General features: G+C 37.3%; 2 protein-coding genes across 5 annotated transcripts in view; one reads left to right on the forward strand and one right to left on the reverse strand.

The window, feature by feature from the left end:
* Positions 1 to 206: 206 nt before the first annotated feature.
* Positions 207 to 10971, reverse strand: gcna (germ cell nuclear acidic peptidase). 2 transcript variants are annotated; one of them, XM_067382849.1, is made up of 13 exons: positions 10847 to 10971; positions 10141 to 10303; positions 9863 to 10043; positions 9715 to 9781; positions 7758 to 7807; positions 7589 to 7655; positions 7428 to 7504; positions 6371 to 6727; positions 4990 to 5155; positions 4770 to 4914; positions 2845 to 2980; positions 2562 to 2766; positions 207 to 932 (listed from the first exon to the last, which is right to left on the reverse strand). In XM_067382849.1, exons 2-13 carry the CDS (start codon positions 10228 to 10230, stop codon positions 701 to 703), a joined length of 1773 nt encoding a protein of 590 aa, XP_067238950.1. In that variant the 5' UTR covers positions 10231 to 10303; positions 10847 to 10971; the 3' UTR covers positions 207 to 700. The 2 variants fall into 2 exon arrangements, with proteins under 2 accessions (XP_067238950.1, XP_067238958.1); XM_067382857.1 differs by having other exon boundaries at positions 10141 to 10243; positions 10847 to 10900.
* Positions 10972 to 13203: 2232 nt separating this feature from the next.
* med19a (mediator complex subunit 19a) overlaps positions 13204 to 15382 on the forward strand; it is a 9169-nt gene continuing 6990 nt past the window's right edge. For 2 of the 3 annotated variants that reach the window (XM_067405353.1, XM_067404601.1), the window contains exons 1-5: positions 13204 to 13567; positions 13655 to 13801; positions 13926 to 14059; positions 14157 to 14253; positions 14348 to 14442. In XM_067405353.1, coding sequence (XP_067261454.1) covers positions 13348 to 13567; positions 13655 to 13801; positions 13926 to 14059; positions 14157 to 14253; positions 14348 to 14442 — 693 coding nt within the window. In that variant the 5' untranslated portion in view covers positions 13204 to 13347. The remainder of the gene's footprint in view (positions 13568 to 13654; positions 13802 to 13925; positions 14060 to 14156; positions 14254 to 14347; positions 14443 to 15382) is intronic. The other variant, XM_067405996.1, reaches the window with a different exon arrangement.

The raw sequence follows: 15382 nt of genomic DNA on the forward strand, positions 1-15382 counted from the left end.
ACATTAATTTTACAAAAGATTTCCATTTAAAAAAAATAATGTTCTTCGTATCTTTTGATTATCACAGAATCCTGAAAAAAATGCATCATGGTTTCCACAAAAATAAGCAGAACGGTTTTCAACATTAATAATAAGAAATGTTTTTAAGTAAAATGTTTTAATATATTGTAAATGTAATAAGTTATTTTAAATTGTATTTTTTTTTCACAGTGTTACTATTTTTACTGTAGTTTTAAATAAATGCAGCCTTGGTGAGCATAAGCATTCAAAATATTAACATTTCATGTGCACAGAATAAAGGGGGAAAAAAGAAAGTAATAAACCAAGTGTTTATTCTGAAAAATAAAACATCTGAACACAAATAAAACAAGATGAGGCATAACTAACCAACATGACACACAGACACAAACAACAGAGAACACACATTTACCTTTGATAGCGAGAGGTCGATCTTAAGATTTAACAACAAACTCACAAGACAGTAAGTGAACATATGAATATGGCTCATATCAAATTTATGGCTTTTGACCATAAAGTTATTTCACAGCATAAAACAAATAAAAACATTCTGATGGAGGGTGACAAGTGGGCAAAAGTCAATATTTTAAGTAAGCTGATGTTGCTTATCAACAGAACTCAAACTAATGCAGCAATCATGATGGTTTGAGGTATCTGAGTCTTGTGTGTGTCTGATCAGAGATCAGCTTTGACTGAGACGCGTCTTGCTGGCAAAGTCGGCACTGAGTTTGCGCATGACCTCAGCGTGACTCTGGCCTGCCAGTTCTTGTCTCGCTGAACTGTAGTTCTCTTTCACAAAGTTAGCAAAGGGTGTGGGTGCCCGGGGCTTTGAGGGAGTCAACAAAACCAGCTGTCCGGTGCACAAAGCACACACAAACTTCGTCGTGTCCAGTGACTTAGAGTGGCGGCCGATCCTGTGAGGGATATGAACATGGACTATTAGGGACAGCCATCTGTTGGTTAAAGGGATAGTTCACCCAAAAATGAAAATTTGATGTTTATCAGCTTACCCCCAGGGCATCCAAGATGTAGGTGACATTTTTTCTTCAGTCGATCACAAATGATGATTTTTAACTGCAACCGCTGCCATCTGTCATTCAAATAATTGCAGTAGATGGGAACTTCATCTATAAGAGTGAATAAAACTTGCTTAGACAAATCCAAATGAAACCCTGCGGCTCGTGACGACACATTAATGTCCTAAGACACGAAAAGATCGGTTTGTGAGAGAAACCGAACCGTATTTATATCATTTTTTACCTCTAATACACCACTATGTCCAACTTCGTTCAGCTTCCTGTTAGTGAGGTCAAATAACACGTTCTGACAACGGAAGTGATGTCTCGCGCTCATTGAAGTATATGGGCGAGACATCACTTCCGTCATCACAACGCGTTTTTTGAACGGAGTTGGACATAGTGGTGTATTAGAGGTAAAAAATTATATAAATACTTTTCGGTTTCTCGCACAAACCGATCTTTTCGTGTCTTAGGACATTAATGTGTCGTCACGAGCCGCAGGGTTTAATTTGGATTTGTCTAAGCAAGTTTTATTCACTCTTATAGATGAAGTTCCCATCTACTGCAATTATTTGAATGACAGATGGCAGCGGTTGCAGTTAAAAATTATCATTTGTGATCGACTAAAGAAAAAATGTCACCTACATCTTGGATGCACTGGGGGTAAGCTGATAAACATCAAATTTTCATTTTTGGGTGAACTATCCCTTTAAAGGGTTAGTTCACCCAAAAATGACATTTCTGTCAGCAAGTACTCAACCTCATGTCATTCCAAACCTGTAAGACCTTCATTCATCTTCGGAACACATATTAAGATATTTTTGATGAAATCCAAGAGGTATCTGAACCACACATACCTTAAGGTTATGAAGTAACGAGAATACTTTTTGTGTGCGCTTCCGGGTTCTACATCAGAACGCCATCTCAGTACTGCGTCAGCATCACACGCATGTGTCATGCTGCTCACGTGAACGGAGTCGGCCAATAATGAGCCAGCCTTCTGCATAGAACCCAGAAGCGCTGCAGTGTCTCTACAATGTAAACAGCGTAGGAGACTTGACAGGGAAGAGAAGAAATTGCTGAATAAAGTCATTATTTTTGTTTTGTTTTTGCGCACAAAAATTATTCTCATTTCTTCATAACATTAAGGTTGAACCACTGTAGTCACATGGATTATTTTAATGATGCCTTTGCTACCTTTCTGGACATTGCTGCCTGCGTGTGGTTGAGAAATCTCATGGATTTCATCAAAAATATCTTAATTTGTATTCCAAAGATGAACAAAGGTCTTGCGGGTGTGGAAAGACATGAGGGTGAGAGATTAATAACAGCGAATTCACATGACCAACTTGAAACTTGTGAAATCTGTGTAGAAAAATATTTTGCTCACACAGAACTTCAGATCACATAGATTCCTATTAAAATGACTGGATTTCACCCATGGAAATTGCCAAACAATGGTAAATGTGACAGTACCTTAAATACATGACCCATAGCAGCAAATCAAGACAATTCTGTACTTACGTGTTCTTACAGCGGTTACACTGATATTGGTATTTGTAGTTGATGTCGTAACTGTGGCAGCGGGTAACCATCGGTAGCTCAGGATGTGCCAGCATTGCTTTACGGGCATGAAGCCTCCAGAACGGCCCGTGGCCATCACGAACATTGTTTATGAGCCATGTGGCAGCATGACACATTTCATGGACTAACGTATCACGTAAGCGATCTATAAGTGGAAACGCACTGTGTTTATTGCCAAGCATCAAGAGCTGTTGAGAATTTCAAAACCGAAAATGACAAGTACCTGCAGAGTCGCACACTTTGTCAGACAGCTCAATGCGGGCGTACCGTTTCCCAGTGCCGCGCTCCTGGCCTGAGATGCAATATCCTGCTGTCTTACGCATCTTCTTGTTCCATGTGACAGACATGTCGGTGGGAAGCTGAGGGATTAGAATTTATATTTAAAATTAGTGATTCAAAAACAATTAGAGGCCTTTTTTTCCCCATTCCACTGCCCTGCATCTTACATTTTAAAACGCAAAAAGGCATTCTGTGTGAATGGTGGTAATTGCACCAACAGACACTGACCAACGGCAACCTAACCTAAAACTGTTGTGACTTCTTGCCAGTGCAATGCTAAGGAGTCCTGCAGGATCTTAAAGAGTGTTATTATGCAGTTGCAGCTGGTTGCTTACTGGCTCAGGTTAAAGAGGCCACTCTCAGGTCTCTATATATATATATATATATATATATATATATATAGCCAAGGCTGACATTATCGGCAAGTATTTGGCAATTTTTAATCATTTATCTTGTGCGCATAGCCTGCATTAAATTTGTGTACTCGGTGTATGATGGTCCGTCTATATGATGATGGATTCAACCAGTGAGAACTGGGTAGAATTCAAGACTGTTTGGATCCATATGAAATGATAACACTTTACAATAAGAGTCCATTTGTAACATTAATTAAAGGGATAGTTCACCCAAAAATGAAAATTTTATGTTTATCTGCTTACTCCCAGGGCATCCAAGATGTAGATGACTTTTTTTCTTCAGTCGAACGCAAATTATGATTTTTAACTGCAACCGCTGCCGTCTGTCAGTCAAATAATAGCAGTAGATGGGAACTTGAACAATAAGAGTTGAAAAAACCTCCATAGACAAATCCAAATTAAAACCTGCAGCTCGTGACGGCACATTGATGTCCTAAGACACGAAACGATCGGTTTGTGCGAGAAACCGAACAGTATTTATATCATTTTTTACCTCTAATACACCACTATGTCCAACTTCGTTCAGCTTCCGGCTAGTGAGGTCTGATCGCGCTCTGACAACGGAAGTGATGTCTCGCGCTCATTGAAGTATATGGGCGAGACATCACTTCCGTCTTCAGAACGCGTTTTTTGACCTCACTAACAGGAAGCTGAACGAAGTTAGACATAGTGGTGTATTAGAGGTAAAAATTATATAAATAATGTTCAGTTTCTCGCACAAACCGATCGTTTCGTGTCTTAGGACATTAACCGCAGGTTTTAATTTTGATTTGTCTAAGGAAGTTTTATTTACTGTTATAGTTGAAGTTCCCATCTACTGCTATTATTTGACTGACAGCAGCGGTTGCAGTTAAAAATCATAATTTGCGTTCGACTGAAGAAAAAAAAGTCACCTACATCTTGGATGCACTGGGGGTAAGCAGATAAACATCAAATTTTCATTTTTGGGTGAACTATCCCTTTAAACTTAATAAAAGTATTATTCATTTGTTAATTTCAACATTTACTGTTTAACATTTAGATGAAAGTTGTATATCCTAACAGTTAATGCACTATGAACTAACATGAATGATCAAGGTATAATTAATATATTTATATTAAAAAAGTACAGTACATTGTCATGGTTCAGTCCTTTTTTTTCAGCATCCATTTTAAAAACTATTGGTTGATTAATCAGTTATTTAGTATGGTCCAACGTAGTTATTGTTATCAGCAAAATCTGTCAATTTCTACTGGACATGCACAAGTAAGCAACTTTTAATCCTTGATTTCAAACTGTGCTGCACTATATTTCCAGTTGGCCACTTATCTTAATTTAACATGCAGTACACACTGTTAATACGACATGAACACTGTGAGGGTTTAAACAATCCTCTATTAGCCCTGGATATGAGTGTCTGAGCAAACACCACTAATAATCACTACAAATGGAATTAAAGGTATTCACATGTACCTTACTGTCAAACACGCTGGTGTTGTAGAGCTGGTAGAGTTTGCTGGTCAGCTCCTCTTTGTTCTGTTTGAAATTGCGGCAGTACGATGATCCAGGTACAGACAGAGACTGCAGGAAGCAGCCGGGAGTTTTACAAACCACCACTCTGACAAACAAAAACAGCAGGATATAAATGCCATGAATGACACTGCTGTTAGCATGTATAGTAAACATACAGTACCTGCTGTTGGGAGGAGCTCTGGGTTCAGTATGGCTCACTGGTCTGCTGCTGGGCGTCCGATGCACTGGGGTCTGGATTATGGACGGTCCATTTACCGGTAACTGGCTACCAGCTTTCTTACCCCTGGCAGATGGTGTCGACAAACAGGGAGCTCGTGGTTTGGGTTCTACATAGAAAGAGAAAAACAATTCTTAATCAGTAAAAGATAAAACAAAATTATAGCAATTATAGCTGGAAACTATGCATATATAATTTAGATCCATGACAGCTATGAACGATAAACACTTTTGCTGGAAAGCGATGTCAGATGGGTATTTGTTTATCATTTTCAATTGATATTTCAAAGATTATCACAAGTCATTTCAACAATAAAATTGATAACCTTTGAAGAAAAAAAAATTAATGTTACCAACATTATAAAGCTAAACTACTTTATCATATTGACATTTCAAACAACAATATTCAAAACTTCACAGAAATTGACAATTGCATCTTTAAGGATCTAATTTTTATTCTAAACTGTTCAGCATTTCTGCCCGACACTTTCAACTCTCCAGTTTGGCTAATTTACTTCATTTTCTGTCATTAAAATGAGAACCAGGGCTGTAGCTGGGGTATCCGGGGTAAGTTGCTGATGTGAACCCCCTTGAAATCAGTTGAAATCACATTCCGGGGACAAAGCAAAGGACAAGCACACTTATATGCATGTCAGTAGCTATGCATCCATGCATCTATTTTTAATGCACATTTTGGGATACTGCATAAAAAATCAAATAAAATAAAAAACCTAGATGGAAAGGTTTTTTCCAATATCCAATAAGATTTATCGAATAAATCCCTCGATGCACAACAAAAACCTCATGCGACTTTGCCTCAGCAGAGGGTGTGATTGGATAACCAGCGGAGAAATTGCATCACAGCATCTCAAATGTTGGTTCAGTGGTTCTGAAACGCCTTTGCTAAAGTCTGTCATCAGAATGATTGGATTTAATTCCCTCCCAGAAGCATCTCAAGCGAACATGACAGTTTATTGTGTTTCATCTGCCGATCTGAGACGCAACGCTTTTATGATGGAGGAAAAAAGAACAACAGTTTCTTCCCTGATTGCAGCAACTTCAGTATTTTATTAGCAAAAGTTTTATGCGATATTCCAATTTTGTGAACAAGTTAAACGCGCAAATTTTAATGGAAACAACAAGCAATAAATGGTTTCCTTTCATTTACCACACATCAATCAAACCTACTCTCAAAATTTCCTGAATCCTGAATATTTAAGGTTGTCACAATTGTCACTCATTCATAAGTGAACTGTGTGAACGACATTCAACACTCAAAACAGGACTGAACCATATTCTGCTGCTGTGTGAACTGTGAGCAGTACCTGGAGGTGGCTTTGGGCTCGCAAGTGTTCTGCCTCCTAGACTCTGATTTTGTCTGACTCGGTCCAGTAAGGACTGGAACTCCTCCTCAGAGCTGCATGTATCATCTCGACTGCTGTGTGTCGTCACAGTGACTGCTGGTGGAGGAACACAAGGTTTTGCAGTCTCCTCTCTGTTTTTACTTGTGGTGTGAAGTTCCTCTGATGGTGGACGGCTGTGTCTGGTCCTCCAGGTGCTCTTAATAACAATGTTACTGTCATCATCACTGTCGCTTAGGAAGACTGGAGAATCGCAGTGAGGTGGAGGCCGTTTCTCGGTCTTCTGAACTGATTTAGGAGTTCTAGCAGTCTTTGCTTTCCCTGTACAGAAGCAACAGAATGTGTTAGATACACTGTTGTCTGGTCCATGAATGAATAATTCACAACGGTTTGCAAAGCAGATCAACAGACACAAAGAACCATTGGTTTACAAATATCATGACCAGACATCAGAAGCAAATCAAAATAAATTAATTTATATCAGAATCAAACTTAAAAATGGCCCAAATTAGAAGCAAATATCAGATCTTTTGTGTTTAGTGGTCTGAACGCATACAAAGAAAAACAGAGATTATGTGCAGTGTGTGCATTTTAAAGTCACCATGAATTTAAAATTGACCCCATTTACTTTGTTAGTGCACATTACTAGTTTTGTGGTGAACAATTATTCCATTCAAATTAATACACAAAGAAATTAGTTAATCAAAATCTGAAAATTGGCTTCCGCTCTGGAATCATCATTTTGCATTATGGATGTTTGAAAGCGTTTCCACTTCAATTCTGTCTATGTGTGCTCTGCGTCGTTTCTGATTTTGAGGATGAATTTTCTGAACAGCCTGTGTGACTTTTCCCTCACACTTTTTTCTTTTTTGTAGATCTAGAAAGTGTCGACAGCTTTACAAAGTCTCATGCCTTTTGGATCAAGGGAACATTTTTTATTATTATTTGAGCAAACAACATTTGGGGTCAAAAAGACCCCGAATAGCTTATAAGGGTTGAACGTACTCAAAGATTAGCATACCTTTATTAATAGAAGGCTTCCTCTCAGTGACAAAATCATCATCAGAAGACATGCTGTCCACTATGAAGCGTTTCAAACTAAGGGGTGAAATAATAACTTATGATGGACAGTCATGATGATATACTGAAGAACTGGTTTACAGCAAATTGTGTTACACTGACCTGTCATCACTGCTACTCACAGACTGCGACCGGACTTTAGCCTTTGGGGTTTTGACTCGATTTAAAACTAAAAAAAAATAATAATAATAATAATAATGCAAATGTAAAAATTATGTGACATCTGTCAACATCAGTTATTTGATTTGAAAGCAGTTGATAAAGAACTTACATATTTCAAATTCATCATCACTATCTGAAGACAAAATTTTAATTGGTTCTCTAAGGAGAAAAAAAAGAAGTGATTTAGTTTTACCTCGTTTCAGGGTGCTGATGATGTTAATACAGTGAACATACAGCCACAGCATGCAGGAAGTCACTATATTCATTCACTATATAACACAATCTCTACTGTGGTCATGTTAATGAGATTTCACAGACAAAAAAAAAAAAAAGATCTATTATCAATAGTGCAGCGATGCATTAAGCACATTTCACATAGAAATCACTTTTTTCAAACCAAGCAGCTTTCTGTCGTTCAGCACAGTGAATCCATTTGATCCCAGTGTGAAATTTGCATTGGGAAAATATTACGCCCTCATGAGAAATTCCCACTCATATGGATTCCTATTGAAATGACTGGATTTCGCCCTAAAACTTTTGCAGGACAGTGGTAAATGTGACCACACCTTTATTGCTTTTATAAAATAATTAGTAGATAATACTATTAAAGAGGAACTATTATGCCCTTTAACAATGTCTTGAATTTGTTTTTGGTACTAGAACAGGCTTTCATGCTTGAATTTTCATTATTTTCCCACATTTGACATTGTTGAAGCTCTTTTCTTCCCAGTCTGCCAGTAATGCTCTGTTTTTTTGCGTATACCTTGAGTGGGAATTATTTAAACGAGGAATATTGTGAAGTGTTCGTTCCCATTTAGATTTTTTTTTTGGTTGCACCTTCTCTTCTGTTGATAGAGCACTTCTTTTTAACATTTGAAGAGTTCGTTCCCGGAAGAAAACTCAAGACTAAAATGGAGGCATCTCAAGGAGTTCAGAAACAGTGCGCACTGATATAGAGGATAATTCCCTTTAGACGGGCTTTGTGCTTTGGACATTTTCAGAGCTTTTTTCATTCTCAAACAGCAACATTACACACAAAAGAAAGATAAACATGGAAAAAAGCAGAATAGGTCATTTTTTAAGGTGCAGTAAGTAATAATAAGAGCTAGTGGTTGAAATGGGTACTGCAGTCCAAAATCAAAATATTGGAGATAGGGCTGGGAGATATATGGAATGCTTTTGTCACGCGCATTTCGTCAGTAAAGCCGGTTCCCTGATTACCGCTAAATCGCAATCACCTGCTTTCAAATGGAGCGGCATTTAATAGACAGAGCCGTAGATCACTGACAAGCCACGCAATATCGCGTTCAATATCGATATGAATCGCCGTCGATATTGAACGCGATATTGCGTGTCTTATCAGTGATCTACGGCTCTGTCTATTAAATGCCGCTCCATTTGAAAGCAGGTGATGGCGATTTAGCGGCAATCAGAGAACCGGCTTTACTGAAGAAATGCGCGTGACAAAAGCATTCGATATATCGCCCAGCCCTAATTGGAGTGTCTCATTTCCTGTCTCTTCCTCAGACTCAACGCTCACATGGGTTGCCAGATTGAGGACACACAACAGTCACACACACAATTGACAATGGAAGGCAAGGAGACTTACACACTAAGTTGATTTATTCAGTTTTTAATATGCTCCCATTCATAGAGATTTTTAGATTTAGATCGGGTGGAATCTGCAATCTCTGACTCAGCTTGTTGACTGGCTTCCATGGCTGTGTTTTCCACCAACTGGCAACCCGGGGTGTTAATAAAATTGGCTAGATTGGCAGTGGGCGGAATCACTCAGACCGAAACAAAAACAGACATTCCGACACAGAACACACATTTCAAAGTAGAATAACTTAGCATGTTTCCTAAATATCAGCAAGTACATTATGGTATTTTTTATGCTTTAGTACGGTCACAAAATTACACACCTTTAAATATTTTTTGTAAATTAAGACGTACACTCCTCCTGATAGGAAATATAATCCCTGACTGTATGTACAGCAGCTGGTTAATGTGTTTGCAATCAAACCTGTATAGTAAAGTATGTTTCAAATTTATAAGATTCTCACCTTGGTTTCTGGGCAGCTGGTGCAGACTGTTTAAATGTGGATTTTGGTGTTGCCTTTGCAGCAAGAACTTTGGAAATAAAAATCAAATATAAAAATAAAAATTCATTCATTCACATAACATAAAAATCAATACAAAACCAAAACTTACACTTATCAAAGTCCTCATCATCTGACGACAACAGCACGTGTTCCTCTGGAGATGGATTCTCTTTCCCTGAGCCGTCAGTGTCAGACAGCAGCAGTCGGTGTGCTGGATCTGAGCCCGAGGACGGGTTCGAGTTAAAACTGCCCAGCGCTGGACGTCTGCTCTTCTTCAAGCTCTTCCTCAACTGCAATAACAGCAAGAGACATTTGAAGAACAAGCTCAGAGACATCATGGGTTGTGTTGTTTGTAAATGACGTATACGTTCATTATAAGTACTACACCTTCTCTTCAGCTTTATCAAGGCCACCATCTCTGTCCCAGCCCAGTTTTTCAGAGACTCTCTGAAAAAGCGATACAGTGCCGGAATCCATCGCCGTTTGAAATCTGGAAAACACCTGATCAGCACCTGAGTACTTCACTCTCCTGTTGTCACAGCAATTAAACCTGAACACAAGAAAAATAGATAAAACTGTGCAACAAAGGCACTCTCTAGTTAGAAAGAGCCAAGGTTTGACTTGAAATGGTCAAATACATAAATACATTTACAAATGTAAATGAATCTGGACTGAGCTGCTGTAACTAATGATGTCTTCAAGTATATTATACTCAACTTAAGGCCTTTTAACGTGTTTGCATTAAAATAGATTAATAAAATATTAAATATATAATGAATACCATACATGATAGTTGAAAAGTATAAAACTATACTAGTAATATTAAACAATACAGTATTATAACTCTAATACAATATTCCAAAGCTGGGAATACGTGCAAAAACAGATAATTAACATATAACTACAATTAAACCATATAACAAATTCTAATATTTGCAAACGTTTAATATCTATTTATTTGGCGTTTTTCGTGTCCGCATCATCTTCTTGCTTCTGTGGTTCACTTAATAATCGACCATGTGACAAACGCACACGCTTAACATACTAGCAAAAAGTTTAGCTTTATCCAAAATGTTTTGTTTGCTCAACATACCTTGTAAAAGCGGATTTGATATATCGCGCCTTCAGTCAAATGAGAGGAGCTTTAATATTTAAACCATCAGCTCAGTGAGCGACTGTGTAAGATAACAATGTTCAAATTTAGCCAACCGGAACTTGTCATCATCAGCATGAGAAAAAAAAACTTCCGGTCTCAGCAGCGCTCCTAGTGTTTATAATTATATAACACAGACCTGGTACATCTTAGTGCATCTGATTTGCAAAAAAGCTTAATGTCTCATGAATAAACAAATTTTCGTTAACGTACAGGTTTTTTTTTTTTTTTTTTTTTTCACAAATTAGAAATGAAGATTTTTCAAATTATATATCTGCTTTAATGCACTGTATAACATAATAGCAAAAGCAGTCACAAGGCAAACGTTTCGGTTTTAATGACAGAAAGAAGTAGCCTATTAACTTACAATCTTTCAAAAAAGATGTAATGTCTATATCTTTTTGAAAACAAATTAATAAATAAATAAGCTGTTTTCATAAAATCTACAATATTTTGCCGCTGTTTTGAACATAGAAAATGCCCACAGATGTGTCAGAAAACATCTGGGTCATGTTTGCATTTTCTGGCCATAATAGTGTATACATGTGAAAACCAGCTGAGAATTGAACAAATAGTTGTATCCTGGGGCCAGTTGAACAAATAGTTGTATCCTGGGGCCAGTTGCATAAACATAGCCATTATGTTAAATGTTTTAAAAGGATAGTTCACCCAAAAATGGAAATTCTGTCATCATTTACTCACCCTCAGGTTGATCCAAACCTGTACAAATTTCTTTGTTCTGTTGAACACAAAGGAAGATATTTTGAAGAATGATGGAAACTGAACAGTTTTGGGGCACCATTGACTTTTTTTTCTACTATGGAAGTCAATGGTGCCCCAAAGCAGCCAAGTTACAAACTTTCTTCAAAATATCTTAATTTGTGTTTCTGCCCGATTCTTGTCCCGATTCTTTTCCACTGGCTGTAGATGTGAAGACAACACCTCCCTTGATTCCGTGAAATCTACGCCTTTGTTTTGAATGAGTGATCTTTAGCTGCCGAAATGTACATATTGTGGCTTTAACAGATCTATTATTGACATATCCTTGTGATCTCCCAGATGAAGGATAGTTTTAAAGTAACCAACAGTTTAATGTTTGCGAATGACACATAATTGTATCCTAATTTAGTACTTGGTGTTTGGTAATGAAGGGCCTACTTTGCATCAGCAACACTGACTCAATGATAAACAAATGGCACCTGTATTCATAGCAACTAGTTTCTAACTAATTATTCAGTTGATTGTTAATCATAGGGAGCTGCTGCTCACTTTAATAGCTTTCAAGAACATTATGTAAATTGGTAAACTATTTAGCCTAGGCTACCCAAACGAACACCAAAAACGTAACATGAACTGTTAAAAATTATAGCAATTTATGCAAAAGATTGATGGAAAGCTGGTAGCCTGCACGTTTCTTACTTTCACCACCTTCTTCCATATGGATGGTTTTCTGTTCTGATCTCAACAAGTCTGGGCAAACTACTGAGCAGGCACCAATCATAGGCTGCAATTTTATGATGTAATCAGGTAGACTTCTTAAAGTAGGCCCATTTTAAAACTACAAAAATACTAAACAGTAAGTATTTTGATACAAAATACAAATTTCATAAACCCTATCAAATACAAATTACAAAATACTATTTTGTATTTGAAATACGTATTTGACATACATGTAGGCCTATCATAAATACTGCCCATCCCTGAATCTAAGTAAGAATGAAATCAAGAGAATTATTAAGAAAAGGTTGAAGGAAAGGTGGCAAAAACAATGGGATAAGGAGAAGAAAAGTCGATGGTTTTACAGAATTTAAAGGAAAGTGGGAGAGATGGGATGTGCAGGGAAAACAGGAGAGATTAGATAATATCAAGGATGAGATTTGGACATACAAGATTAAACAGTACACTTTATAAAATGGGTAAACATGATAAAGGAAGATGTGAATTTTGTGGCCAAGAAGAAACAGTGAAACATGTTATGATATACTGTCAGAAATACGAGACTGAAAGAAGGATAGCAAAAATAAAAAATGCAATTTATACTAGGAGATATTTTACAAAATAATTCGGGAAATAATGTTATAGTTTTATTATTCAGTTTCTTAAAATAACTAATTTGTGGGAGAGAATCTAAAAAGGGAGGGAGTAAGTCATTTTAATCCACACTCCATACTCTTTTGTTGTTAACCGCCAAAGAAAAAAACTCAAAAGAAGAAGAAGAAGAAGAAGAAGAACAGCAGGTGGCAGTAATGCAACATAATGGAACTGCAGTAAAACACCAAAGAAAAAAGAGGGCTTTATGCCGAACGTCACATGAACAAACAGGAAAAGACCGACAGACAGATGCTTGAACACAGTACCAAAAGCCTGTGACCGGCAGCAGTCAGCCTTTTTATTTGTACTTTTTTATATACAAATATATAAATGATTTAATTTCAGAAGTTATGACGGAAATATTTTCATCCTTGTTCGGACAAAATGATGCACAGCCACCCACGGGGCCAGCAGCTTTGGGGTTCGCCCCCGGAAAACCTCCGCCGCCTATGCCGCCCAACCAAGCGCCGGTGGCGTCTCAGGTTCCAGCACAGCACGGGGATGAGGGGCCTACCCTGCGAAAACCTGGAGCCATGAACGAACCTTTCTATTTACTACGAGAACTGCCTGGTAAATACGTTTATGGTGTTTAAAAAGACCGTAGAGTCCATATGTGATTTGTAATAATGTTAACATGAGACACTGCATGTGGATCAGCTTTTTTTGTTTGTTCTGATTCAGTTGGAAACGACCTGACGGGAAACACGAACCTCATCACGCACTATAATCTGGAACACGCTTATAATAAATTCTGCGGCAAGAAAGTGAAGGAGAAACTGAGCAACTTCTTACCAGAGTTACCAGGTAAAGCAATTCTGTTTGTGTTTGAGAGAGATGGATGCATAATATGATAAACTGGCATTTACCATGTTAGTACCATGGTATTGTTATAGCATTTTGCCACTAAGATGTGTTGTCTCTCTTGCAGGTATGATAGACTGCCCAGGGGTTCAAGATGGCAGTTCTCTGCGCTCCCTCATAGAAAAGCCTCCGGTCTGTGGAAACTCTTTCAGTCCTCTGACAGGAGCTCTACTCACTGGATTTAGACTACACACTGGCCCGGTAAACTAGTGCACTAGTAGCCTAGACAGCATATTGTCTAAAACATTTTAAACATCATCTTAAAGCTTCATGTTTATATTGTTTGTGTGTGCTGTAGCTTCCAGAGCAATACAGACTGATGCACATACAGCCGCCAAAGAAAAAGAGCAAACACAAACACCGACATCATCGACCGCAGGATCCTCTACCGCCAGGTGACATGCTAACCTGATACATTTTCACATGCTGGTAGACTCTGCGAATATGTACATGCATTAACTTGTCTGTAACCTGGTTTTTCCTGTACAGAAACACCCTCAGATTCTGATCCCAAGAAGAAGAAGAAAAAGAGGGATGATGACCCTGATCGCAAGAAGAAAAAGAAAGACAAAAAGAAAAAAAAGGTGAACGTCAGGTCTAGCTTACAACAAAAAATGCTTTTAAACATGATTGGGTCTTAGAGGACAGATTATATATTTGAAAAAATAAGCACAATAATAAATGCATGATAAATACATAAACTTTGGAGGCTCTTTGGCTTCTTTGTAAATTAGACTTTGCCCTTGTCATGGAAGAGTATGTATTTCATAATTAATTTGAGGTTGCAGATTTTATTTAATTTTTTATATTCATAATATATATATATATAATATATTATATATAAAATATAATTAGCTGCTTTGTAAAGAATTAATTTAAAATATTTTTTTTAATACAATAAGTGTTGTTACTACAATGTTACACTACAAATAAAACACTACAAATGTTTTCATTTTGGATGTAAAGCTAAAATAAAAATATAAGTATTACATTTTTTAAAAAAAATTAAAAACAAACTGAGATTTGAGGGTATAAATATTAGATACATATCAGATTAGAAAATCCAAAATAAAACAAACTGTCATAAAATAAAGTTTAAGTACTAAAATTAAAACCGAAATAAAAATAAATTAGAAATCAATATATTTATAAACTTAAATAGCATATAAATAATACAATAATAAATAATGCAATATTAAAGGTGTTAAAGAGGTTCTTTTTGTCGACTGAGTTTTTGAAATGAGCGCATGGGTAAGTACAACCCCCCTCCTTCACAGCTCATTTAGAGGGAACGCCTCCCAAAACTCATGCACGAGTATCGGAACACGAGTGTTTAGCACCGGCATTCACTGTATTATTAAGCCGGGCACACATTTTACGACTAGCTAAAACATTCTGACTATGCTCAACATACGGCGATTGTTTCCTGCACCTGAAGCAGATTTATATCGTCGCTGTCCGATGAAAACCACGTATGTCCATTTTACAGATTTTGAGATTTTGAGATGGATTGAATGTCCAGGT

The sequence above is a fragment of the Chanodichthys erythropterus genome, chromosome 1 (assembly GCF_024489055.1).
Source record: "Chanodichthys erythropterus isolate Z2021 chromosome 1, ASM2448905v1, whole genome shotgun sequence".
In the NCBI taxonomy this organism is placed as follows: Eukaryota; Metazoa; Chordata; class Actinopteri; order Cypriniformes; family Xenocyprididae; genus Chanodichthys; species Chanodichthys erythropterus.

Bases quoted from the DNA above. Each gene is read 5' to 3' on its own strand.
- gcna (XM_067382849.1), bottom strand. From the start codon at position 10,230: ATGGATTCCGGCACTGTATCGCTTTTTCAGAGAGTCTCTGAAAAACTG. The intron at 9,782-9,862 runs GTAAGTTTTGGT...TTATTTCCAAAG, and splicing joins TGATGAGGACTTTGATAAGT to TTCTTGCTGCAAAGGCAACA. The intron at 7,656-7,757 runs GTAAGTTCTTTA...ATTTTTTTTTAG, and splicing joins TGATGATGAATTTGAAATAT to TTTTAAATCGAGTCAAAACC.